Consider the following 26,640-nt stretch of genomic DNA (forward strand, 5'->3'; position numbering starts at 1 on the left):
CAAAACAAAAAATGACGATACTCGTGAAGATTTCAACAACACTAAATTACAACCTATTTATCTGTATCGTTTTTTTTTTACTGTATAGAAACAATTATTTACACAATAATGGAACTCCCGTGTAGAAGTCTTCATTTAATTCGCCCTTGAAGTAGGCAGAAAATGACCTTAGTGTGGGAAAGACTAAAAAAAAATGGATGGATAAATGGCGCCCTCTAGTGGTTACTGGACGTAAAATAACTGTGGGAAAAAGATTGTCGTCAAGTGGCATTTTTCAATTTGGAGATGACACAAAAGATATGCGTGCGTGTTTACCGTCTTTTCTAGACAAAAATGTAACCGCATTTGTCTTTAGCATCGCCCCATTGTCCCTAATAAGGTTCTTGATCTTTTTTTTTTTTTTTTTAATCTCATTTAGCATTTTCCTCCCTTTACGCTATCTGCGCCCTCCCACATCTCCCCTCTTCCCGTGGAGATGCCCCCCCCCTCCTCTAATGTCGAATTAGAAACGAGCGAGTTCGTTTAGCAATCCTCGCCAGAAGACCTGACGGACGATGTGCGGTCCGTTTGGACCAACGAGACTCGAGGGAGCCTCCCGGTCCTGAATGCAGCAACGACGGAGAGAGACACCGAGCAGGGGTGTCACCGTCAACCCCGGATGCTGCGCCGCAGGATCGGATACACAGACCCGTCGTCGGGTAAAGACATTTTGGGCAATCGCTCCCTTTGTTTTATGTTTATTTGCGCTTTTGGATTGGTGACTCTGTTGCAGCAAATTCTCTATGGGAAAAACTATATTAAAAGGTAAGTACGTGCTGGTTCACCTTGGATAGTTAAAATAATGCTTCGCGAATGTCTTTTTTCAGAAGGGATAGAATAGAATACAATTTGACCATCCATTCGCCCCCCCCCCCCCCACGCGTTCTTTGACGTCAAACCAGATTTCATTGGTTTTCTTTTGAGGATGATCAAGCATCGCATTCGTACCATACACAACGCTGTGTATGGTAAAGCCCCCCCCCCTTCGTCCCTCACACCCCTTGAGTTAATGTATGATTATTTTTTTCAAATTTGCGCCATTTTTTGTGAATCCCAAACATGTTAATCTCTTAACGCCGTAGCACCCGCCGCAATAATTCCGCGTGTTATAATGGCGCTGGGCCCATTGCAGAGAAGGATGGAAAGAAATAGTAGCAGGTGGGGGCAGTCGAGGGAGGCTGGAGGGGTAAAATGGGGGGTGACAACAAGCAATGGGCTCAGCGGCGGCCATTTTGCTTACAGTATGCGTGCACACTGGAGTTTCCGCACTTATAATACATTTAAAGGACAACCATTTTTTTTGTTTCCTAACTGACATCAGAAAAACGTTTTATCGCATCAAAAATACCCAACAACACGCAGGCTGATATTTTTAGTCAAATGAAAAACACTAATAAAAATGACTTAAAGTGTCACAAAACTACTTCAAAATGACCTCGGGGTGGCGAGTTTCAGAAGGCCCCGCCCCCTTGTTCGTGACGTCACGCCAAAATACTCCAGACACAAAACAATGGCTTCAGAGAGTTCAGATTCGGATAAGATGCTGTCTTGTTACTCATCCAGTTATGAATATGACAAAATACCCAAAATGCATTGTGTGTCACGTTCTCGGTCAGGGGCGTTCCCTCCGTGACGTCACGTCAGGAATCGTCACCAACTCGAAAACAAGACTTCCTGAATATTCAGCGCGAGTCTTAAAACGTAAAACATAGCTATATGCCGTGGAATCTTTGTAAAATACGCTCAGTAGAAGTCATTTGAAGTGATTTTACAAATTATGGATACGACTTGTCCGGAGGCGTCAGTTGTCCTTTCACAATAAAATAGAATATGAGACAAGTGAATGAGGTTCAAGGCTTGAAAACACACAAAAGGAGAATTATACAAAATAACAGCTCATTCGATTTCTATGACAGGAATTTGAAAACAGAGTTGCCATTCAAACTGTTTGGAACCTCAAATTGTAAAAGAAGCTCTTTGTTGCAAGGAGCACTTTGTCATGACAGGAAGCGTTTGGTGGTACGGTCAATAGGTCAGGGTTAGAGTACGATCAAGAGTATTCTTCCTGCTTTCAGGGCCCATTAGGATTGCTCAAGGGCATGCGTGCACAAGATCTTAGTTGTTTTTTACACTTGTGGAAAAGAAAAAAAAAAGATTGCCAGAGGCCATGGCCAGCGCTTTATGGGCACCCAAGCATGAAAAATCAAAACCAGAACAAATTCAGGAATGGCGCTCTACGTCATATTTTCAATTCCCGAATACATTCGTGAATGGCAGTGAATGAGTTAAGCACTTCTGGATAATCACACAGAAAAATTTATCAGAGACATCCCATAATTAGGACGACTTTGCTGGATTTTTTTTTAACTCAAGACGCTGGTATTTTTTGCCCTTCGTTCAAGTAACGTAATGGTCACTGATTACCATTGTGTTGTTGTGGCAGCCATGTTAGTAGGGGCAACATTACCATCAAAGGCGATGGACGCTGATTGAAAGTAAACAATTTTCATGAGATTAATTTTTTTGTTTCATTTAGTTTTTTTTTAGCAAATGCTAAATTATTTTTCATGCAGATCAGAAAGGAACAATCACGATCCACGCAATCTTTTGCTTGCGTCTCCCGGTACCCAGAGGAGTGTAAATAGAGCATGTGTCATTCTTTTATTTTCTCGAGACAAACAAGCAAGCGCTCAAGGTCAATGTGTAAAAGTGTGTTTGTGTGTATTTGCAAACCATGTGGACGCATTTGGATTTGGTTGTTTTTCTATTCTCTGCACGACTCGGAAACCATCGAGGACATCAACCCAAATAAACTGACTAATTTTCTTACTAGTGCGCAACAGTTTAGTCGACTCAAAGGGGACGAGACAGGAAATTGGAGCGGTCCCGTTAATTTCTCGGATGACGGATCTCTGAAGCCTGCCAGAAATGGAAGGAAAAGGTACCTTGTTCCCCCCCCCCCCCCAAGTCACCGATTGCACCACACCTCAGAGAGTGAGCTATCACATACCTGTCAACCTTGGCTAATAGCCGCCCTTATAAATGATTACAATTCCCGTATAAAAGTTGTAGTACGCCATATATTATTTGAAATGATAAAAAAAAAACGTTAACACAAGCAGAAATGTAGTTTACCGCGCATGCGCACATTATCAGTGTCTGAAACTCATGACAAAAAGTTAGCGGACACCCAGGCAGACAACGTTGAAAAGTTGCCTGCCCGATCATAAAATTGCCTGCCCCATTTTTCACAACTTGAAACACAATAAGACGACTAATCGCAAAACAAATAAAAACATTATTGCGAAGTATAAAGGATTTTTTTAAATTAAGGAAGTACCTACCACAAATGCTCCCTTGCTTAATTTATGGTAAATAGCCCTTGCTGAAGATTTTGTTCCAGTTGTCGTTTGTCGTCATGGTGCACAATGCAGTGTTTGCATTGCGTTGTCTGCTCAAAGCCACGTGGACTCCTCTTTCTAAGCGCCTTTCAAAACTCTCAAGTACACTTTACAGTCAGGGTGTCGTCCGAGTATGCAAATTGGCAAATGAACATTCGTTTGGCAATTTGCATACTCGGGACGGCAGCCAATCAGAAGCCTGTTTCGTGCTTCGGACTATACAGTGACTGTAAAGTGTACTTGAAAGTTTTGAAAGGTGTTAGAGTCCACGGGGCTTTGAGCAGACAACGCAAACGTTGCATTGGCACCATGACGACAAACAACAAAATTAGCAAAATTAAACAAGGGAGCATTTGTGGTAGGTACTTCCTTAATTAAAAAAAATCCTTTATACTTTGCAATAATGTTTTTATTTGTTTTGCGATTAGTCGTCTTATTGATTTCAAGTTGTGAAAAATGGGGCAGGCAACTTTATGGCCGGGTAGGCAACTTTTCAGAGTTGTCCGCTAACCTTTTGTCATGAGTTTCAGACACAGTATATACATATGATCGAGTATTACTTTTTTCTCTTCTTACATGGCGGTTCTCCCATGCTTACTTCTACGTTATAAGTAGTTGATTCCTCGTTTGCAACACAAATGCCGGACTTCAAATACGGAAATACAAAATCAAACGAAAACAATGTGACGCACATGCGCATATCATGCTTTATCGACAAACACTCGATAACCGCAGAACATTTGTTTATCATATAAAAGTTGTTACACTGCGGACACGATTCAAAATGATGACAAAAAAAAACGTATTAAAATACAGGGAAAACGTATACGTTGACAGGTATGCTGCTATCACGAGACGTCACATCCACATCCAATCTATTTTTCCATTCTCTGTTATGCAGTCTGCAGGTTGGTAGCCACATGTGAGAATGAGGGCGTGAAAGGGGCCGGGGGGGTGGTGGGCGTTTTCGACGACGTCACACGATTAACTCCTAACCTATCTGCATGTTGACAGATGTTTCCGTCAGCATTTTCAGCCCGATTCACAGATCTCCGTAATAGTCACACCCTGCCTAGCCGATATTAAGAAGAAAAACAAACGCTCTCACAGGTAGGCCCGTTTGAAGGCATTTCCAGTACATTCACAGAAACCCCGAGAATGCCTCCCCTTTTCCTTTTTTTTCATTGGTCGGAAGGGTACAGAAGTTTTTTTTTTTTTTTTTCCCTCCCGTGGTGGTTGCACTTTCGGATTTTGCATGATGACGTCTATCTTAACCCTTTAACCCCCACCCATCGCTCCTGAATCGTCACCACCTCAGCCGGTTCTAAAATCCGGCGGACCCTCCCGTCGATGTGTTTCCCATCCTCCCAGCGCCTTGTTGTCATGTTCTGCACAGTTCTTGTGTATGCCGTGTACATAGTGTGGACTCACCCTGTGCCTTCCTTTCTTCACATCTGCATTGTGTCTTGGATTTAAAAGCCTATTTATTCAGTTTTTTTGGGACCCACCCGATTATTGTTATGAGGCCTTCTTGTGATATCTTTTGATGAATTAATCACGTTTTATTAGGGGACCCGAAAAATCCTTTAGAATTGAGAGAAATGTTGATGTATTCAAGGGTACATGACCACTGAAAAGCAATTACTCTTCTGTTTAAAAAAATACAATAAAAAATCCAAATAATAATTTGGGTTTTACAGTGATAAGTCGGTTTACGAATGATAGGATGTGACGTCATGTAGACAGGAAGTACAAGAAAAAACAAAATGATGCGAAAGGAAATAGAAAATTTGTTTCAAATGTGTTCGCATAGCGAATTGCCTTAACAACGAACCCCTTGGCTTACGAACTTTTCGGTTTACGAACGTTAAATTGCTGAAAATTTTACCGTGTGTGGCTGCCGCTGCTCACCCACAGAAAATCTTATCCTGTGACTGTAAAGTGACCTTGAGAGTTTTGAATGGTGCTTATAAATAAAATGTATTATTATTATTATTATTATTATTATTATTATTATTAGCTAACTAATCTTGCTATCTAGCTAGATATCTAGCTGGCTACCTTGCTAGCTATCTATATGCTAACTATATGCTATCTATTAGCTATCTATCTATCTAGCTTTCTATTAGTTATCTATTAGCCAGCTAGCTAACTTTCTATTTGAGTTATTCCAGTTTGAGTGAACGCTGGCGCATGTGGCTGCCATTGCTCACCCACAGAAACATTTATCCTGTGATTGTAAAGGGACCTTGTGAGTTTTGAAAGGCGCTTATAAATTAAATGCATTATTATTATTATTATATTATTATTATTATTATTATTATTATTATTAAATCTTTTGGAACGTTGGAAATGCTCCCTGCAAGGTTAAAAAAAATGTCCCCAACAATTTTTTGTCACCAAGCTACATGATTGCAGCACCTCCGATGGACATAAAATTGTATGTAAATGTCGCTTACAACAGGATGTACGAAAAGGTCTCAAGCACCCAAATCGTACGCTGAAAAGGCCATTTTTTGGCCATTTTGTTTTGAAGCGGCCATTTTGTTTTGAAGCAGCCATTTTGAGGCGAATCTTAAAATTCCTCGAAATGCATCATCAGGTGGATGTAGACAAACCGGTGTTAGCATTGGGTTATGTGCTATTCAATCCTGCATCTTGTTCCTTTCAATGCATCCCTTATTTGGTTATAAATCCTTAATTATTATTATTTTTTAATCCCGAAACCCGCATCGCATTTTGCCACCATGCACAGCCCATGTGACATGTTGCAGCGACGTCACTCACCTATCAGCCATCCACTTCATTCTGCGAATGTAACTTGATCCAATTACGATTCTTGCTTGTTGCTTCAATATCACTTGATCTAGAAACACAAAATAATACACAAATATGCTTTAATGTTTCATTTTCAACATTCGTTATTTTGAATTGTATTGTTTTTACTTAGAAAGCCGATTAAAAATGTAAAAAAAAAATACTTGTTCAACTTTTTAGTAATTTAGTGTCCGAAAGGGGAGTTTTAAAAAAAGCTTTATGTTACTGAAAACATATTTTGTCAATACTTTTTATTCAATAAAAATCATTTAAATCAGCCGTTGTGGCTCATAGTAGCATTAGCAAGTGTTATGTTATGTTATGTAATGATTAGTAGCATTAGCAAGTGTTATATAATGATTCGCACACCCACCAGACCGTTAGTGTGTCACTTTTAAGCTGTTCTGAATAGAAATATACAATATAAAATCACAAATAATTCGTTATTTGTCATCGTTCATTGTTATTAAGGGGAGAAAAGTAGTATTTCACTGTTATGCAGTGCGATTTGTTGCCATCCAACTACTACGACTATTACTCTCACTTGTTCCGGTGACTGTGTATTAATTATCCCTCCAGGTATTTGGGAAACTATGACGGGCCTTTTGAGTACAACTCAACGACATGCAAAGAGATCAGACAGGATATTATGGATGTCAAAGTCCTGACAATGTGAGTAAATTATGGTTTCCGCGCGAAGATGTGTCGAGCTTTATTCGGCGCTTTTTGTTGACAAACAGCACATGGACTCAAGTGGACTCAAAATCTGTCTTTTGGCCACAAAATGATGTTATTTTAACTGATTAAGTGACATACTATACCAAACTGTTGAATAAAATTAACTATATCCAAGACATTTCACCATTTGTTCACTAATGACAAACACATAGCAATTAGCGGATAAGCTAACACAACGTTCTGCATCTTCACTTGTGGTCAAATAACCCAATTAAATATTGCTCATAACTAGCAGACATTGATACAAAATGAGTAGAAAACAATCATTGAGGATTTATTCACGAGTACAAGACTCAATATTAACTTATTTAAGCTAACAATTGAAAAGCATATGGCTGCTAGCATAACTAGCTAACGCGGGAAGCTGCCAATTTCACCCGCTGCTGTCAAATATTACAAACAACTGTCACTTAAAGGGCGTTATTGTAGACACGTGGACAAATGTTATCACATTATGATGTTATTATGATTCAATTATTATATTTTTTACTAGTTGGTATGATAGCATTATTAATATGAAAAGCAAATTAGTGACAGCTGATCATCAGACCAGAGTAACCACAGGGAAAGTGAAAGTTAGCATTCACTAACTTTGTGCACATAAATCAAGCTATATACATAAAAATATTTGATATAGTGTATTTTTTACACGAGTAATTCATTTTTCACATAAGTTTACATGATTTTTGGTTGTTAATTAATTTAAGCAACAACAAACAAACAAACTGAGGAGCCATTTGGGAGCCAAAAGAGCCGGATCTTTTTAGTGAGCCGAGCCAAAAGAATCGGCTCTCTGGAAAGAGCCGGAATTCCCATCACTAAATTTACAGGCTGCGAACCAAGTTTTCTATTCCACTACCGGGAAATGTCAGTTCAAGGACAATCTATTTCCAGCCGCACTAGATTTCGCCGCTCCTTTCGGCAGTACAATCAACGCCATTTATCTGCTCCATTTTTTTCAACTCCCCAACCCATCCACGGCTCTTTCTCCGTTCCCGGCGTTTGTAATCATGTTTGCCTTTGTGTTGTTTTCTCTTCGATTCCCCGCACTTTGTAGAAACAATAATCGGAAAATACACGGTCATGGCTATCCTTCTTCATTCCACAAGTCTCTCTGCCTGTCCGCCAGGGTCAAAACGTCTGATCTGTTTGAGAGATGGCGCAACCTGCAGGTGTGTAAGTGGGAGCAGAGCAAGGAGGAGACCAGCAATTTCAAGTAAGCATCACCTCGAAATATACAACCAATTGAGGCTAATGGCTAACTTCAGATTTTTTTTATATGGAGAAACAAATAGACCAGTCACAAAAAAAATCTCCCTCCATCTTATACAGTGATACCTTGGCTTACGAACTTAATTGGTTGCCAGACAGAGTGTGTAAGGCGAAAAGTGTGTATCCCAAAAAATAATTTACCATAGGAAACCATTAAAATGAGAATAATCCGTTCCCAGGTCCCCATAAAACATAATTTTCTACTTTCTGAGCCTTAAACAACAACAACAACAATACACAAAATATACCTTATTTTATGTATAATAAATGTGCTATGGTATTATAATTAAATAAATAAACCGTACTGGATAATAAAGTCGTTTTTTTTATCTTTGTGATAGTCGTTGATGGCGTGATGGAATGGAGTGGTCGGTTTCATCAGCATTAAACATTTGATGAGGAACGTAGCATTCTTCTTTCACCATCTTGAGGAATGATCCCTTGTCGGTGCTTTCTCTGCCATAATTTTACCTTGTTCCTCATCAATTTCACTGTTTTCTAACCATTTTATCACTCTCTCTCTGTCGTCTGGCTGTCTCTTTAATGTTTACCGGCGGGGAATAGAGGACAAAAACAGTCGGCTGACATCTTCTCATTAGGAGAAAGGGCTCGTTCGCGAACGACATATCACTCATTGTGGCGCTCCGTGTGTATCCCGAAAAATAGTTTGTATGCCAAGGTAAAATATTCATAAATTTAACATTCGTAAACCGAAAAGTTCGTAAGCCAAGGGGATCGTAAACCGAGGTATCACTGTACTAGGCATTGATTACACGTAACCTAATCAAATAACCACAAATGCAGCCCAACTACAAATTTCCACCTGAACCAAGACATTCTTGGTTTGTTCCAGAATGTCATTATCTCGCTGCTGCAACGCTCCTTCTTTCCTGTTCACCACCAAAAGAAACACCCCCGCCGGGACTAAACTAAGGTACGAGGTGGACACCAGCGGCATACTTCCTATCACCACTGAAGTCTTCAAGATGTTCCCGGATGTGAGTCCTATGCTAGATTTTGAATAAACATAATTCATAAATATGAGTGAACGCTGGCGTATGTGGCTGCCACTGCTGACCCACAGAAAAACTTTATCCTGTGACCTTGAGAGTTTTGAAACGTGCTTAGAAATCAAATTTATTATTATTATTAAAAGAACAATACACAGAACAATAAAACCATAAATAAAATAATAATAAAAAGCTAAGGAAAAGCTAAAAATAATTGCGGGCGAGCAGCGGCAGCCAAAACGCGCCAGTGTACACTCGACGGTAATAAATTATACATCGTAGTAGACGGCCATTTTATAGGAAATGATTACAGTGAACTACAGTTATAACGTACAAAAATAAGTGTTTTTATACGCTAGGCTAATTTTTTGGGCTGGTGATGTCACTTGTGCTTTCTAGGATATGCCATATTCCAAATCCCAGTACAAGAAATGCGCCGTGATCGGAAACGGCGGCATTATCAAGAACAGCAACTGCGGAAAGGAAATCGACTCGGCAGATTTTGTGTTCAGGTAGGAGGAAAGGACAACAAAAAAAATCAGCTGGTATCTTATCCAGGGATTTCACACGCACCGCTAATCTTTATTGTCACTTTTTTTGTGACACAGATAACATATTTCCAATTAAAACGTTCCCCATTCTGTGTGAAACAATGACAGACTTTTAAACTCGGAACTGCTGACTGCTATTTGTCACGTTCGCTTTGTTCACGCTTACTTACTTTCCATCTGACGTGAAATATTCCAAGCTGTCATCGAATGAGTTGATAAAGTATAGCTGCTGTTTATTTTTTGGACCCTCCGCACCCTGCCCACCACCTTTTACAGCGACTCCCCTCAGGCAGGCGCTACCGTTCGAGACGCTCAAGGAGATCTGCATAATTGCACACGTGTTGTACTACAAATACAGCGACTGATAGCTATTTAGCTATCTATTAGCTAGCTCGCTAGCTATTTGAGTCAGGAAACATATAAGCTATCTAGCTATATACACATATATATCTACACACAGTATATATATATATATATATATATATATATAGTAAAGTCTCGTTATATCGATATCGGATATATCGATAGTCCCGGTTATATCGATATTTTCTCGGACTCCCTTGAATATCGATATAACGAGACTTTACTGTATATATATATATATATATATATATATATATATATATATATATATATATATAAAAGGCAATGCCACCTCTATATAGGGCCAGAACTACCAGAAAATATAGGGCCAGAACTACCAGCAAAATTTTAGTTCGCTGACGAAGCTTTTCGAATGAGCGAAACATCCGACACCTTCAAAGAAGTACAGATAACAGCTGAAGAAACCTTTTCATCAAAATTCCTTGTTTGTTCTAAACACTTGGCCAATAAAGATGATTCTGATTCTCATAGATCAGGGGTGTCAAAGTCATTTTTTGCCGCGGGCCACATTGTAGTTATGGTTTCCTCTCGAGGGCCGTTATGAATTTGGGGAACCCATTAGAATGTTTAAATCACTTCAAATATTACATATAGAGCACACAGAAAATTAACGAATAACTCGTTTTCAAATCTGAAGTCAAGAATAATGACTTTTATTGTGGTTGACATCCAAAAATATGAAAATTTGGCTCAGATTTTAGCAATCATCATGGAATTTAACAAGTTTGATTTGCTTTCGCGGGCCGAAAAAAAATATGTGGCGGGCCGGATTTGGCCCGCGGGCCTTGACTTTGACACCTGTCCGATAGATGCAACCTACCGCCCATCAGCAAGAAATACTCATCTGACGTCGGCACAAAAACCGACCTGGTAACCATCAATCCCAGCATCATCTTCGAAAGGTACGCTACTATCTTCCCAAAATTCAACCCTTACCCGCCATGCCTATTTTTCTCAAGTTTGCTTGTTTTTTTTTTTTTTTTTTTTTTTTTTTTTTAGATTTCAGAAGCTTGAGAAATGGCGGCGTCCATTTTACGACGTCCTCCTGAACTACGAGAATTCATCCGTGGTGCTTCCGGCGTTCTACAGCACCCACAACACAGACGTCTCCTTCCGGGTCAAGTACACGCTGGATGATTTTGACTCCCAGCGCGGCGTTTTCTTCTTCCACCCGCAATATTTGCTCAACGTGCAACGCTTCTGGGCTGTACAGGGCGTGAGAGCCAAACGCCTCAGTAGCGGCCTGATGCTAGTCACCGCCGCGCTGGAGTTGTGCGAAGAGGTGCACCTTTACGGTTTCTGGGCTTTCCCCATGAATCCGTCGGGCATTTTCATCACGCATCACTACTACGACAACGTGAAACCGCGGCCGGGTTTCCACGCCATGCCACATGAGATTTTTAATTTCATTCACATGCACGCTCGAGGCATCGTGCGCGTACACACGGGGCCGTGCACGTGAAGTGGCGTTTTTTTTTTCCTTAAAGTGGAAGGAACCTCCAAAGTAGAACGGCATGTTACAATATGTTCCCAGAAAAATGATGTGTCTTTAACTTACTCACTGCCAGATGATGTGCAAAAATGTGTCCACTCCAGTGCCAGGGTTTTTGTCATTTTCACTTGAATTCCAGGACCCACAGAATATTAAGGTTTAGGACTAAATAAACATTCGATGCAACGTAAAAAAAAACATTATAGTTTCTTCTTTCATCAGGAAAAAAAAAGAGTTAATTCCTAAATGATATGGGTCTGGAGTTATATGAGCTTGAAATGAGGGTGGCTGTAGAAAATATAATACAATACAATACATACATATTGATTTATGTAGCGCTTTAACAACAGCTGGAGCTGGTACAAAGCGCTAACATGGAAAAAAAGGGAAATCCTGTCCCCTTGTGGAAAAAAACTTTGCCAGAGGCCATGGCCAGGGCTTTATCGGCACCCAAGTATGAAAAAACAAAACCCGAACAAATGCGGGAATGGTGCTCGACGTCCTATTTTCAATTCCCAAATAATTTTGTGAATGAGTTAAGCACTTCTGGATAATCACAGAGAAAAATGTAGTTTTAGGATTATATAAACATTTAATGCAGTGTAAGAAACCTTAGACTCTCTTCTTAATTCACAAAAAAAATAGTTACTTCCTAAATGAAATGGGTCTGGAGTTATATGAGCTGGAAATGGGGGCGGCTGTCCAAAATACAATGCAATACATACATACATAGCGCTTTAACAACAGCTGAAGCTGTAACAAAGCGCTAACATGGACAAAAGCCAATTGCTGCCCCCTTGCGGAAGGGAAAAAACATCACCAGAGGTCTGACCAGTGCTTTATCAGCACTCCCCGCAAGAAAAAAAAACAAAAGCTGAATAAATTCGGGAATGGCGCTCCGCGTTGACCATCGCAAAAATCTTTTTTTTTTTCCTTTGCGGGGGTGCAGATAAAGCGCTGGTCAGACCTCTGTCAATGTTTTTCCCTCCCACAAGGGGGAAAAATGTTTGCCTTTTGTACAGCCGCCCCCATTTCAAGCTCATATACCTCATGACGCATATTACTTAGCAATTAACTCTTTTTTTCTGATGAAAGAAAAAGAGTCTAAGGTTTTGCATTGAATCTGCATTGAATGTTCATGTTGTCCTAAAACTCAATATTCTGTGGGTCGTGCAATTTGAGTGAAAATGACAAAAACCCTGGCACTGGAGTAGACACATTTTTTGCACATCATCTGGCAGTTAATGAGTTAATTTGAAAGGGGGCAGACAGCAAAATTCACTTCCCAATCAATCGCAACACCTTGTCCTTGTCGGCGATCACCACACACTGTTAGCATGATGATCTTTTCATCAAATTCTGTGCAGCTATTACACTAGCCTCTTGAGGCAATACGTTAAAAAAAAAAAAGCCACAGAAAAAGCAATCTGATTTCCGAGGAAAACTTTGGAGGTTCCCGCTCAATGTTTCTGCTTTGAATGGACGCCATTTCAGTGCGATTGGAAGCTTGTTATTCACTGTGGTTGTCATGTGGTCTTGTTGATGTTGTTTCTGTGCTGTTTTCTAGTGGTTCCATTTTTTTTTTTACTACTTGTTGCTATCCAAATATGGCGGACGTGTGTGGCACATTTCTTATATGTTGTGTAAAAAAAAAATCAAAAACAAAAGACAAAAAAAAAAGCATCCGGTTGTCTACTTTTGTATTTGAAATTGGCCTTTTTTTACAGTGGCCTTAGTGGGTAATGTCCTCCAGTCGTGTGACGACACTCAACAATGGGATTCACTTTTGGTTTGATTGACAGTCATAATCCCCCGCTATTTTGCCGACAATGAACTAATGCGTCTTTTCACAATAAATAAAATAAAATAACAGGGGATTTGATGAACAGTTAGCTATCTGTATAGCTTTTAAGCTGGCTGGCTGGATTGATAGTTGGCTATCTATTAGCTATCTTTTAGCTGGCTAGCTTTATGGCTATTTAGCTGGCTGGCTGGATTGATAGATGGCTATCTATTAGCTAGCAAGCTGTGTGGCTATTTATCTGGCTGGCGTGATAGATAGCTGGCTATCTATTAGCTATCTATTAGCTGTCTAGCTATGTGGCTATTTAGCTGGCTAGCTGGATTGATAGCTGGCCATCTATTAGCTATCTATTAGCTGGCTAGCTATGTTGCTGTTTAGCTGGCTGGCTGGATTGATAGGCGGCTATCTATTAGCTATCTATTATCTGTCTAGCTATGTGGCTATTTAGCTGGCTGGCTGGATTGATAGCTGGCCATCTATTAGCTATCTATTAGCTGGCTAGCTATGTTGCTGTTTAGCTGGCTGGCTGGATTGATAGGTGGCTATCTATTAGCTATCTATTATCTGGCTAGCTATGTGGCTATTTAGCTGGCTGGCTGCATATATAGCTAGCTAGCTATTAGCTATCTATTAGCTAGCAAGCTATGTGGTTGTTTAGCTGGCTGACTGGATATATAGCTAGCTATCTATTAGCTAGCGAGCTATGTGGTTGTTTAGCTGGCTGACTGGATAGATAGCTGGCTATCTATTAGCTATATATTAGCTGGCTAGCTATATGGCTATTTAGCTGGCTGGCTGGATTGATAGCTCGCTATCTGTTAGCTAGCGAGCTATGTGGCTATTTAGCTGGCTGACTGGATTGATAGCTCGCTATCTATTAGCTAGCGAGCTATGTGGCTATTTACTTGGCTGGCCGGATAGATAGCTGGCTATCTATTAGCTGGTTAGCTAGCTTTCCATCGATATGAGTTACTTCCGGGTTGAGTGAACGCTGGCGCGTGTGTCTGCCGCTGCTCACCCACAGAAAAACTCATCCTATGACTGTAAAGTGACCTTGAAAGTTTTGAAAGGCGCTTATAAATGAAATGTATTATTATTATGATCAAATAAATGACATCATTTTAATTATGCTCTTTGGCATTCATGTACTACTTTAGCACCCTCCGGTGGCATCATTGGGTATTAAAAATTGAAAAAATTAACGTGAATAACTGTGGATTATTGTACTTTTCTTCTTCTATCTTTTTGCCATGCTGCCTTATAACGTTCCATTCACTCCGTCCGAGACGCAATTCTCATCCGGCTTCCCTGAGTTTGTCTCTCGTCACTCCATACTTGTGCATGATTAAGTTTACGTTTATGGCACATTTTGCATCCAAGAGATTGTTTATTTAATGGAAGCGGGTCGTACTTCGGTGGCGCTCATTATGTGTTATGCGGCAATATGTTTGCGCCATTATTAAGACTTTTGGAATTGAGACTGGGATAAAAAAAAAAAAACACCGGGGCCACTCTGCATAATCCGCAAAGGAAGAAAAACAAAATGGCAGTGCGGAAACATGTTTGTCAATAAACTGATTAGATTTTTTTTTGTCTTCTTGTACAGTTATGTTATGATGATGATGACTGATCTTTCAGTACAAATCGACCAAAAAATGTTTATAAACCATACAGATGAAATAAAAAAAAGACAAATCATGAGAGCAGACATTGATTACCGATAAATCCAAGATGGCGCCCGAGTAGGCAGCCGTCAGTAAGTGTTCTCAGCTTGTTTTGTTGTTTTAGTGTTTTATTTTTGAGTTTATTATGTTTTTTTAGTTTCTTTTTTTGAGTTGTGCGTCATGTGGAACGGATACCTATTGTTTGTCAGCATATTTTGGCCATAACATTCATCAAGGATAATGCGTATGTGGAATTGCCGCGGCTTGGAATTGAAGCGGATTTACCAGGGGAAGGAGATGTGAGACAATCTCTTTTGGTCAATGGATGCTACAGCTTTGTGTTTGGTTTCAACATTTAGCTTGTAGCAGACATGCACCATGACGTCCTTGATCCACTGGTGAAAATGACGCTTTGATCATCTCCTCTTTAATATAGAACTGCTTCATGCAACAAAGAGGGTACAGAAGGTGCTTAAGATTGAATGATTGTGTCTTGATGTTGTCATATTATTTTGACTTCGAGATGGCACCGCAAGAGAGGCTGCCTTTCCAGCAGCTCCTGTATTTTGTTTTTCTGCTTCTTCCTTTCCTTTCATTTTACTTTCCTCACTTCGCTGCTGTGAAATGTAAATTTCTCCACCGAGCCGGTTCTAAGAACCGACTCGTTCGCGAACGACACATCACTACTACACTCGCTTCTTGACCAAAATCAGCTCGAATAACCCCACAAGGACGGCAATCTCAATTTATATCGTCTTTGTACAGCCGGATTTGTGAAGAGGACTGTCAAATGTCGTTTATTTAGGAAACGAAAGCTCACTGCAGTTAATTTATGTACGTGAGGTGCGTAAAGTGAAGGTAAAAGCGAGACAACCCCCCCCCTCTGTCCCCGGTAAAGTGATCCAGACGCCATGAATAATGGAAAGTGAGGATAAGTTATCTCTACGCAAGGCTCCCTTTTCACACGGCTTTCTCCTCACGATCATGTAATAAGCCTGGCTATTTTTTTCTTTCGTGAGTGATGTCTAAAAGGTTTGTCGTTAGTTTGTCTCGGAAAGACCCAGAAACCATTAAACAGTTCAAATGAGCTTCGTCGAAACTTCGTCCTGCTCTTAAGAGCTCCAAGGGAAATATGCCATCCAAACAGAAACATTCGAGATTATTCGAAGAAAGCGAAGAGGGGGTGGATGGGGAAGTGGAAGAAGCTCCAGGGTTGAGAAAAAAGAGCGTTGAAAGTGAGAAGACTCGCAAGAAGGACAAGAGCTCCGATGACAAAGAGAGAAAAAAGAAGAAAAAAACAGAGATTGAGAAGGAGGAAGGCGAGCCGAACAACAACAACAATGAACCGACCGCCAAAGAAGACGAAAGCGAGGTGACAAAGGAGAAAAAGAAAAAGAAAACATCCTCAGGGGAGACCAAAACGGACACTGATACCAAGACCAAAAGCAAAGACGGGAAGAAGAAAAAAAAGAAGAAAGAATCCCACGATGAGGGAGGAGAACATACACTGGATGAAGACTCCAAAAAGAAGAAGAAAAAAGCCAAAAAGGGATCGAATGAAAGCGATGAGGACAAAAAGAAAAAAGGGAAGAAATCTAAAAACAAGCAGGTGGATTACGCCGCAATCTATCAGAGCGAGCTACTCAACTACCACACGGATTCATCCGATGGCTATGAGGACGTCTACTACAAGAAAAAAGGTGATTGAAATCGAGTAGTATTTCTTTATATCACCTTTAAAGGACAACCGACACCTTCGGACAAGTTGTGTACATAATTTGTAAAATCACTTCAAATGACTTCTACTGAGCTCATTTTACAATGATTCCACCGCATATAGCTATAGTTGATGACGATGCCCTAAGTGACGTCACAGAGGGAACACCCCTGACAGAGAAAGCGACACACAATGCATTTTGGGTACTTTTTGTCATCTGAAAACACCGCGTTGATCGCGAAATTAGAAGGAAAACTACATAAATAACACAATGGTGAATCGCCGTGTGTCGCACCAAAACTACCAATTGCGGTAACACGCATAAAGAAGGTGTAAGTTGAAAAAAAATTCCCAGCGGACAAACCAGCCCATTTCCAATGGAGCTTGTGCGCCATCTTGTGCATTTTCTGGGTGCTACATTGGAGTCCAGACGGCTCGAATTGATACGGAAGGACTTCTCTAATCGATTGCAAACATTTATGCTTTCCTCTTCAGAACTACAGTAAAGTCTCGTTATATCGATATCGGATATATCGATAGTCCCGGTTATATCGATACTATTTCTATGCACGCACGGAGAAAATTACATGCAAACAGGGTCGGATATATCGATAGTCCCGGTTATATCGATATTTTTTCGGACTCCCTTGAATATCGATATAACGAGACTTTACTGTATTTGAATCACATTCATAATTGGATGAGTAACAAGAAAGCATCTTCTCCGAATCTGAACTCTCTGAAGCCATTGTTTTGATTCTGGAGCAAGGCAGTTTGTGAAGGAGTATCATGGCGTGACGTCACGAAAAGGGGGCGGGACTTTCTGAATCTGCCCAGTTCCGAGCTCATTTTGTGACAGTTTTGGGACACTTTAAGTCATTTTTATTGGTGTTTTGCGTTTGACTAAAATATCAGCCTGCGTGTTTTGGGTATTTTAGATGCTATCAAACATTTTTCTGATGTCAGTTAGGAAAAAAATGGTGTCGGTTGTCCTTTAAATCCTAAACAACAAGAGAAAAAAGTAAAATTGTCTTGGTGTGGTTGTAGTCTATGAAGTGGTCACCATTACCGGAGATGTCAAAGGAGCCGGAACTGACGCCAATGTTTTCGTGACCCTTTTCGGAGAGTTTGGTGTCACTCCTAAAGTTCATCTAGCCAGCAAGTGAGTAGCATTTTTTTGTTTTTGTTTGTAATATCTTGGACTATGAATACAAAGAACGTTCTTCAAATTTGTGCTTTACAATTTGTGTGGCGCCCCGGTAGACGAACGAAGTTTAGGGATTGAGTATTAGTTTTTGGGATAGGTATATGTATCTATTTAGTTATCTATTTATATATTTGTTTCATTCATTCATTCATTCATTCATTCATTCATTCATTCATTCATTCATTCATGTATTTAATTATTTTCATTTATTCATCTATTTGTCAATTTATTTATTTATGTATATATTATCTATTTATTTATTTGGTTATTCATTCATTTATTTGGTTATTCATGTATTTATTTATTTTATTGATCGATTGATTTATTTATCCTTCTATCTATTATCTAGCTACTTATGTACTCGTTCATGTATTCTTTTATTTATCTGTTGTTTATTTAGTATTTATTTAATATTTGCCATTTATTACTGTATTTATCTATTTATATCCAGTTATTTATCAATTTATTTATTTATATATTCATTCATTCTTCATGTATTTATTCATTTATTTATGTATTCATTTACATCTTCGTTTATTTATTTGTTAGTTTGTTTACTATTTATTTATTATTAATCTCTCATTTATTACTGTATTTATTATTGTAGTTATAACTGTGTTCATATATTTATTTGTGTATTGATGTATTTATTTATGTATCTAGTTATTTATCCATTTGTTTATATATTTATTCATTCATTCATATATATATATATCTATTCATTTATTTATGCATTTATTTTTTCATTCATTTATTAATTTTTTTTCATTCGTTTATTCATTCATTTATTTGTTTATTTACTATTTATTTATTATTAATCTCTCATTTATTACTGTATTTATTATTGTAGTTATAACCGTGTTTATATATTTATTTGTGTATTGATGTATTTTTTTATGTATCTAGTTATTTATCCATTTGTTTATATATTTATTCATTCATATATATATATATATATATATATATATATATATATATATATATATATATATATATATATATATATATATATTCATTTATTTATGCATTTATTTTTTTTCATTCACTTATTCATTTTTTTCATTCGTTTATTCATTCATTTATTTGTTTATTTACTATTTATTTATTATTAATCTCTCATTTATTACTGTATTTATTATTGTAGTTATAACTGTTTATATATTTATTTGTGTATTGATGTATTTATTTATGTATCTAGTTATTTATCCATTTGTTTATATATTTATTCATTCATTCATATATATATATATATATATATATATATATATATATATATTCATTTATTTATGCATTTATTTTTTCATTCACTTATTCATTTTTTTCATTCGTTTATTCATTCATTTATTTGTTTATTTACTATTTATTTATTATTAATCTCTCATTTATTACTGTATTTATTATTGTAGTTATAACTGTGTTTATATATTTATTTGTGTATTGATGTATTTATTTATGTATCTAGTTATTTATCCATTTGTTTATATATTTATTCATTCATTCATATATACATATATCTATTCATTTATTCATACATTTATTTTTTCATTCATTTATTAATTTTTTTTCATTCGTTTATTTGTTTATTTACTATTTATTTATTATTAATCTCTCATTTATTACTGTATTTATTATTGTAGTTATAACTGTGTTTATATATTTATTTGTGTATTGATGTATTTATTTATGTATCTAGTTATTTATCCATTTGTTTATATATTTATTCATTCATTCATATATACATATATCTATTCATTTATTCATACATTTATTTTTTCATTCATTTATTAATTTTTTTCATTCGTTTATTCATTCATTTATTTGTTTATTTACTATTTATTTATTATTAATCTCTCATTTATTACTGTATTTATTATTGTAGTTATAACTATGTTTATATATTTATTTGTGTATTGGTGTATTTATGTATCTAGTTATTTATCCATTTGTTTATATATTTATTCATTCATTCATATATATATATCTATTCATTTATTTATGCATTTATTTTTTCATTCATTTATTTATTTTTTTTCATTCATTTATTCATTCATTTATTTGTTTATTTACTATTTATTTATGATTAATCTCTCATTTATTACTGTATTTATTATTGTAGTTATAACTGTGTTTATATATTTATTTGTGTATTGATGTATTTATTTATGTATCTAGTTATTTATCCATTTGTTTATATATTTATTCATTCATTCATATATATATCTATTCATTTATTTATGCATTTATTTTTTCATTCATTTATTCATTTTTTTCATTCGTTTATTCATTCATTTATTTGTTAGTTTGTTTACTATTTATTTATTATTAATCTCTCATTTATTACTGTATTTATTATTGTAGTTATAACTGTGTTTATATATTTATTTGTGTATTGGTGTATTTATTTATGTATCTAGTTATTTATCCATTTGTTTATATATTTATTCATTCATTCATATATATATATATCTATTCATTTATTTATGCATTTATTTTTTCATTCACTTATTCATTTTTTTCATTCGTTTATTCATTCATTTATTTGTTTATTTACTATTTATTTATTATTAATCTCTCATTTATTACTGTATTTATTATTGTAGTTATAACTGTGTTTATATATTTATTTGTGTATTGATGTATTTATTTATGTATCTAGTTATTTATCCATTTGTTTATATATTTATTCATTCATTCATATATATATATATATCTATTCATTTATTTATGCATTTATTTTTTCATTCATTTATTCATTTTTTTCATTCGTTTATTCATTCATTTATTTGTTTATTTACCATTTCTTTATTATTTATTCATCATTTTTTACTGTATTTATTTATTTATAATATGAGGTTTAGCCGCATTTGGGTCATAAGGATCCAGTCTTCCTTCCAAAATGAACTTTCTTCATGCGGAGTAACTCAAAGTAACTAATGACAATTTTCTATTCCCTCCTGGTCTTTTCAGCACCGAAAAAAGGTACTTTAAAGGTTGAAAATTCCATTCCTGGTGTTGGCTTGTACTTTTGGATCCTCTCTTCTATCCGATATTTGGAGTAAGGCGGAACTATGTGACATGGCAGGTCTTCTTCCCCATTTCGAAGCGAATGGAAGAAGACCTCCATGTCAATTTGAATTCACCCCCACCCCACAGCACCCGCAGTCGCAGACGATCAAATGTCGGACATTGATTGGCATCCCTGGCGGGCGCATACCGGCAGTTTCACCTTACTTCCAGATCTATACCGCTACTTATATCACGTCACGGCTGTATTGTGTGGCTAACAACACAATATGGTCGCTATGTTGTGCAACTCTTTGGAAATTCATGGGAACTGGAAAATTGCATGAATTCTAAAGTTTGCATTGGATTTTGCTTTCTGGAATCACACCCGCAGATCTCATTTAACGGGTAGTTTTGTTGTTACGTTGTGTTAGCCACTATGCTAACAATCCTTCTTTACAGAAGCCGCACTGCCTTTGAAAAGAATAAAACGGATGTTTTCCGCATCAAAACGCACAATGTGGGGGCCCTCAAGAAGCTAAGGTAAAGCATAAGTTCAACCAAGCAACCAAAATATAGATTTTCAAATACATTTTTTTTCTTTGCACTAAAAATAAATAAATGAAAATTAACTTAACTCTCGACTTCACTGTGCAGGATCGAGCACGACAACACGGGCATGAATGCCAGTTGGTTTTTGGACAGGGTGGTGGTGACCGACATGAGCCGGCCTCACCTGCGTTTCTACTTTGCCTGCAACAACTGGCTGAGCCGCGAGGAAGGCGACAACCTTTTTGTCAGGGATCTGTTGGGTAGCCTCAACCAGATGGACGTACCCAAACGTGAGCCTAATATACGCACAATTTATATTTTGGTAATCGCATGCGAAGCGTTTTATTTTGGATTTCTGTAGACGTGGTTGTACGTAGCTGCGTTGCAAACTAAAACAACAGTTCAAAATACACAAACCCTATTAAATGAACTCTTTAAAGGACAACCGGCACCTTTTTTGTGTCCTGACATCAGAAAAACGTTTTATAGCATCTAAAATACAGAAAAAAATGCAATCTGATATCTTTAGTCAAATGCAAAACACCAATAAAAATGACTTAAAGTGTCCCAAAACTGCCCCAAAATGAACCCGGAAGTGGCCAGTTTCAGAAGGTCCCACTCCCTTGTTCGTGACGTCACGAAAGGATGTCCTGCCTTGCGCTAGAATCAAAACAATGGCTTCAGATTCGGAGAAGATGCTTTCTTGTTGCTCATCCAGTTATGAATATGATTCAAATAGTTCTGAAGAGGAAAGTATACATGTTTGAAATCGATTAAAGAAGTCCTTCCGTATCAATTCGAGCTGTCAGGACTCCAATGTAGCGTCCCAGAAAATGCACAAGATGGCGCACAAGCTCCGTTGGAAATGGGCTGATTTGTCTGCTGGGAATGTATGTCAACTAGTATCGTCACCAACTCGAAAACAAGACTTCCTGAATATTCAACGCGAGTCTTAAAACGTAAAATATAGCTATATGCAGTGGAATCTTTGTAAAATACGCTCAGTAGAAGTCATTTCAAGTGATTTTACAAATTATGGACACAACTTGTCCAGAGGCGTCGGTTGTCCTTTCAAAATATCAATCAAAACCTGAGCGTTATTTGGTCCAGAACACCCCATTTTCAGCCAGTTGAAATTAGCCACATGAAGGAAATAAGTGGCTTCACATTGCAGTTTGCGAGTGTAAATTAGCATTTAGCATCAACATTAGCATTTTAGCAACTCATCAAAGCACCTTGAATAGCAAAACTATGAATTACTTTTGACTTTTAAGTTTCTCTCATAGTTGAACTTGACACACAGTCTGAAAAAGGTTCACAGAGCTAGCTAAGCGCACGTTAACGTCTATTAAGCTAGCAACTAACTTTCTCTGGTTACTTGTACGACTAATCAAGTTGCAAAGTCACTCTTAATCAGTGTTCATCGCCTTCATGGCGGCGAGTAAGCAAACTTCTGACTTCGTATTGTTCTCTTGATGATTAAGAAAGTTGGAGAAGACATACGATTAGCTAAACTAACCTAAAATTAGCTTACGATTAGCTAAACTAACCTAAAATTAGCTTCTCCAGCAGGACGTCTGGCATTTTTTTGCCTGAATACTATCAAATTTGACATTAGTGTACTACACTGCTGAGCAATGATGAATTGAGGGGAAAAAAATAGTTTTCATGACTACCTATAAGTGGATTTTGTGTACTAAAATGCGTATTATTTATCATTGCAGTAAATAAATACACAGTGAGCGTGTTCACTGCCGACATGAAGGGAAGTGGAACCGACGCTGACGTCTTCCTCAATATCTTTGGAGAGCACGGTGACACAGGTAAGGAAATGTTGGCTAAACTCTCAAATTTACAGTATGTTCTCTCTCAACTTTTTAATTGAAGGTGAGCGGCGGCTAGATAGCGATAAGGATAACTTTGAACGTGGCTCCGAGGACAAGTTCACCATTGAAGCCCCAAATCTGGGCAGGCTAAGGAAGATCACCATCGGCCACAACAACAGAGGTTCATCAGCTGGATGGTTGCTAAACAAGGCAGGTGGTACTGCTATTCTATATAAGAAAGCTTAGACGTTCTTCTTTCATTAAAAAAAAGTTCATTCCTAAGTAATGTGGTTATCTGAGCTTGAAATGTGGGTGACTGCACAAAATACAATACAATACGTACATCTTGATTTATATAGCGCTTTAACAACAGCTGAAGCTGGAACAAAGCGCTAATATAGACAAAAGGCAAATGCTGCCCCTTCGTGGAAGGGAAAAACATCGCCAGAGGTCTGACCAGTGCTTTATCGGCACCTCCTCACAAGAAAAAACAAAACCAGAACAAATTCAGGAATGGCGCTCCATGTCATGCTTTTCAATTCCCGAATAGAATGGCAGCGAATGAGCTAAGCACAATATTCTACAGCATGGTGTCAAACCTATAACCCGTGGGCTGGATGTGGCCTGCCACAGTATTTTATATGGCCCATCACAAATAAACTTGTTATTTTGGACCAGATCATAGGCTCATTCCATTCATTTCAGTGATGAAATATAATATGAGTTTGTTTTTAAAATATTTTGAACGATAAACAAGGGAAAAACATTGCCAGAGGTCTGACCAGCGCTTTATACAAATTCGGGTAAGGCGCTCCACATTACACTTTTCATTTCCAGAATAAATTCGGGAATGGCAGTGAATGAGTTAAAAATGAATACAATTCACACAGACGTCTATTATTTGGCCAAGAAACCTTCATGCTAAATTTAGCTCAATGCTAACACTAATGGTCCACCCCATGTCAACACAATCCGCGCAGTTTTGCTCATCTCAAAGCGGCATATTGTCTTAAAAGTCATATTTGCCATTCGTTCCAATATGTCTGTTCAGGTCGCTATCGATGACATCGGCAATAAGGAAATATACGAGTTCCCCGTCAACCGCTGGTTCGCTATGGATGAAGATGATGGCAAAATCCAGAGAGACGTGCTAGTTGGCTCACAGCAGCCCATGGGTGAGCGTTCCCCAGAAAAATCTAGCTAGCTACCTAGCCGGCTATCTATTTGCTATCTATTAGCTATCTGTCTGGCTCACTAGCTATCTAGCTGGCTATCGATTAGTTATGCGGCTACCTGGTTTGCTGTCTATCTATTAGCTATCTACTGGCTATCTAGCTAGCTGCCTAGCTGGCTATTCATTTGCTATCTATTAGCTATCTGTCTGGCTCGCTAGCTATCTAGCTGGCTATCGATTAGTTATGCGGCTACCTGGTTTGCTGTCTATCTATTAGCTATCTACTGGCTATCTAGCTAGCTACCTAGCTGGCTTTTCATTCGCTATCTATTAGCTATCTGGCTGGCTCACTAGCTATCTAGCTGGCTATCGATTAGTTATGCGGCTACCTGGCTTCTATTAGCTATCTACTGGCTATATAGCTAGCTACTTAGCTGGCTATCCATTTGCTATCTAACTGGCTCGCTAGCTATCGAGCTGGCTATCTATTAGTTATACGGCTACCTAGATTGCTGTCTATCTATTAGCTATCTACTGGCTATCTAGCTAGCTACTTAGCTGACTATCCATTTGCTATCTGGCTGGCTCGCTAGCTATCGAGCAGGGTATCGATTGGTTGCATGGCTACCTGGCTAGCTGTCTATATATTAGCTATTTACTGGCTATCTAGCTAGCTACTTAGCTGACTATCTATTTGCTATCTATTAGTTATCTGGCTGGCTCGCTAGCTACCGAGCTTGCTATTATTAGTTATTAGTTTTTACGGCTACCTAGCTAGCTGTCTATTAGCTATCTATTTGCTAGCTAGCTTTCTATCTATCACACACACACACACACACACACACTTCCTGAGTGTAAAAGTAGATTGAATATATATCTCAACACATTTCTCGCCATCAGGAATCGTCTACAACGTTCAAGTGATGACGGGAGACGTACGCGGCGCGGGTACCAACTCCAAAATTCACATGGTCATGCACGGCTCCAAGGGTTTAAAGAACAGCGGCAAAATCTTTCTGGAGGGCGGCGCTTTCGAGCGCGGCCTTATCGACATTTTCAATGTGGAGATTTGCGAGCTGATCAGCCCCCTCAGCAGGGTCACCATCGGGCACGACAACGGGGCCGTGGGCGCCGGATGGTACTGCGAGAAGGTACGAGGGGTTTTTCACTAAGCACGGTTGAATGAGAATTTACTCACAAATGCGCCAAAAAGAGTTTGAACGTTTTTTTGCTCGCATACATGACCAAAATGCTCACACGTACTCGAATACCCAGAAAACATTCTCTCACACATACTAGTGAAAGGCTCTCATAAATAAGAGTGAAATACTTACTTTGCATGTCCAAATTATCTAAGTCGATACATTGAAAAGACCAAACATCCATGAAAAACATTTTAAAAAATATGTTAAATTGTTTGATTTATACAATAATTAAATGGAATAATTATTTTTTTTTTAATAACTATAAATCTTTATTTCAATGTATTATTTTTATTTATAAAATTAATTGAATAAATTATCTATTTTTAAGTATTATTTGCAGCAAGTATTTCACCAAATAACTAAAAATAAAAATATTTATACATTTGCATTATTTCCAATAAACAGAAATTCTAATTATTTAATGCCTTAATTTTGAGATTTAATTTAAAAAACTTAAATGGGTTTTTTAAACAAATATTTTCATTTTTTAATTTTATACAATAATTAAATGGAATATTTTTTCACTGTTTTATTTTTATTTAAAAATTAAATCAATACATTCTCTTATTTCAAGTATTATTTAAATCGATTATTTCACAAAATCAATAAATGTACGTGATATATATATATATATATATATATATATATATATATATATATATATATATATATATATATTTATATCATTATTTTCAAGATACAAAAATTCAAATTATTTAATGCATCCATTTTAAATTTAAGATAAAAAATTAAAATGTAATTATTTGAAACAAATATATTCAAA

At 37.4% G+C, this 26,640-nt stretch overlaps 2 protein-coding genes across 7 annotated transcripts in view; both read left to right on the top strand.

Annotated features, from left to right (window-relative positions):
• The first annotated feature begins 254 nt into the window (after positions 1-254).
• st8sia5 (ST8 alpha-N-acetyl-neuraminide alpha-2,8-sialyltransferase 5) lies at positions 255-15,188 on the top strand. 6 transcript variants are annotated; one of them, XM_089021053.1, is made up of 9 exons: positions 255-804; positions 2,873-2,980; positions 4,455-4,550; positions 6,837-6,929; positions 8,053-8,211; positions 9,121-9,265; positions 9,677-9,789; positions 11,022-11,114; positions 11,212-15,188. In XM_089021053.1, the coding sequence occupies exons 1-9, from the start codon at positions 659-661 to the stop codon at positions 11,672-11,674; spliced, it is 1,416 nt and encodes a 471-aa protein (XP_088877179.1). In that variant the 5' UTR covers positions 255-658; the 3' UTR covers positions 11,675-15,188. The 6 variants fall into 6 exon arrangements, with proteins under 6 accessions (XP_088877179.1, XP_088877180.1, XP_088877181.1 ...); XM_089021054.1 differs by having other exon boundaries at positions 8,125-8,211; XM_089021055.1 differs by lacking the exon at positions 4,455-4,550.
• A 905-nt stretch (positions 15,189-16,093) lies between these two features.
• loxhd1a (lipoxygenase homology PLAT domains 1a) overlaps positions 16,094-26,640 on the top strand; it is a 34,447-nt gene continuing 23,900 nt past the window's right edge. The window contains exons 1-8 of the mRNA XM_089021051.1: positions 16,094-16,872; positions 17,937-18,051; positions 21,562-21,642; positions 21,757-21,941; positions 23,376-23,474; positions 23,539-23,687; positions 24,529-24,652; positions 25,552-25,802. Of these exons, the coding sequence (XP_088877177.1) occupies positions 16,305-16,872; positions 17,937-18,051; positions 21,562-21,642; positions 21,757-21,941; positions 23,376-23,474; positions 23,539-23,687; positions 24,529-24,652; positions 25,552-25,802 (1,572 nt within the window). The 5' untranslated portion in view covers positions 16,094-16,304. The remainder of the gene's footprint in view (positions 16,873-17,936; positions 18,052-21,561; positions 21,643-21,756; positions 21,942-23,375; positions 23,475-23,538; positions 23,688-24,528; positions 24,653-25,551; positions 25,803-26,640) is intronic.

Source organism: Hippocampus bargibanti, linkage group LG18 (genome assembly GCF_051943395.1).
Source record: "Hippocampus bargibanti isolate YZ-2025 linkage group LG18, ASM5194339v1, whole genome shotgun sequence".
In the NCBI taxonomy this organism is placed as follows: domain Eukaryota; kingdom Metazoa; phylum Chordata; class Actinopteri; order Syngnathiformes; family Syngnathidae; genus Hippocampus; species Hippocampus bargibanti.

Excerpts from the sequence above, each read along its gene's own strand:
- st8sia5 (XM_089021053.1), top strand. The coding sequence starts at position 659 with ATGCTGCGCCGCAGGATCGGATACACAGACCCGTCGTCGGGTAAAGAC. Across the intron at positions 4,551-6,836 it reads AAAAACAAACGCTCTCACAG|GTATTTGGGAAACTATGACG; the intron begins GTAGGCCCGTTT and ends TTATCCCTCCAG. Across the intron at positions 9,790-11,021 it reads TCGGCAGATTTTGTGTTCAG|ATGCAACCTACCGCCCATCA; the intron begins GTAGGAGGAAAG and ends CCTGTCCGATAG.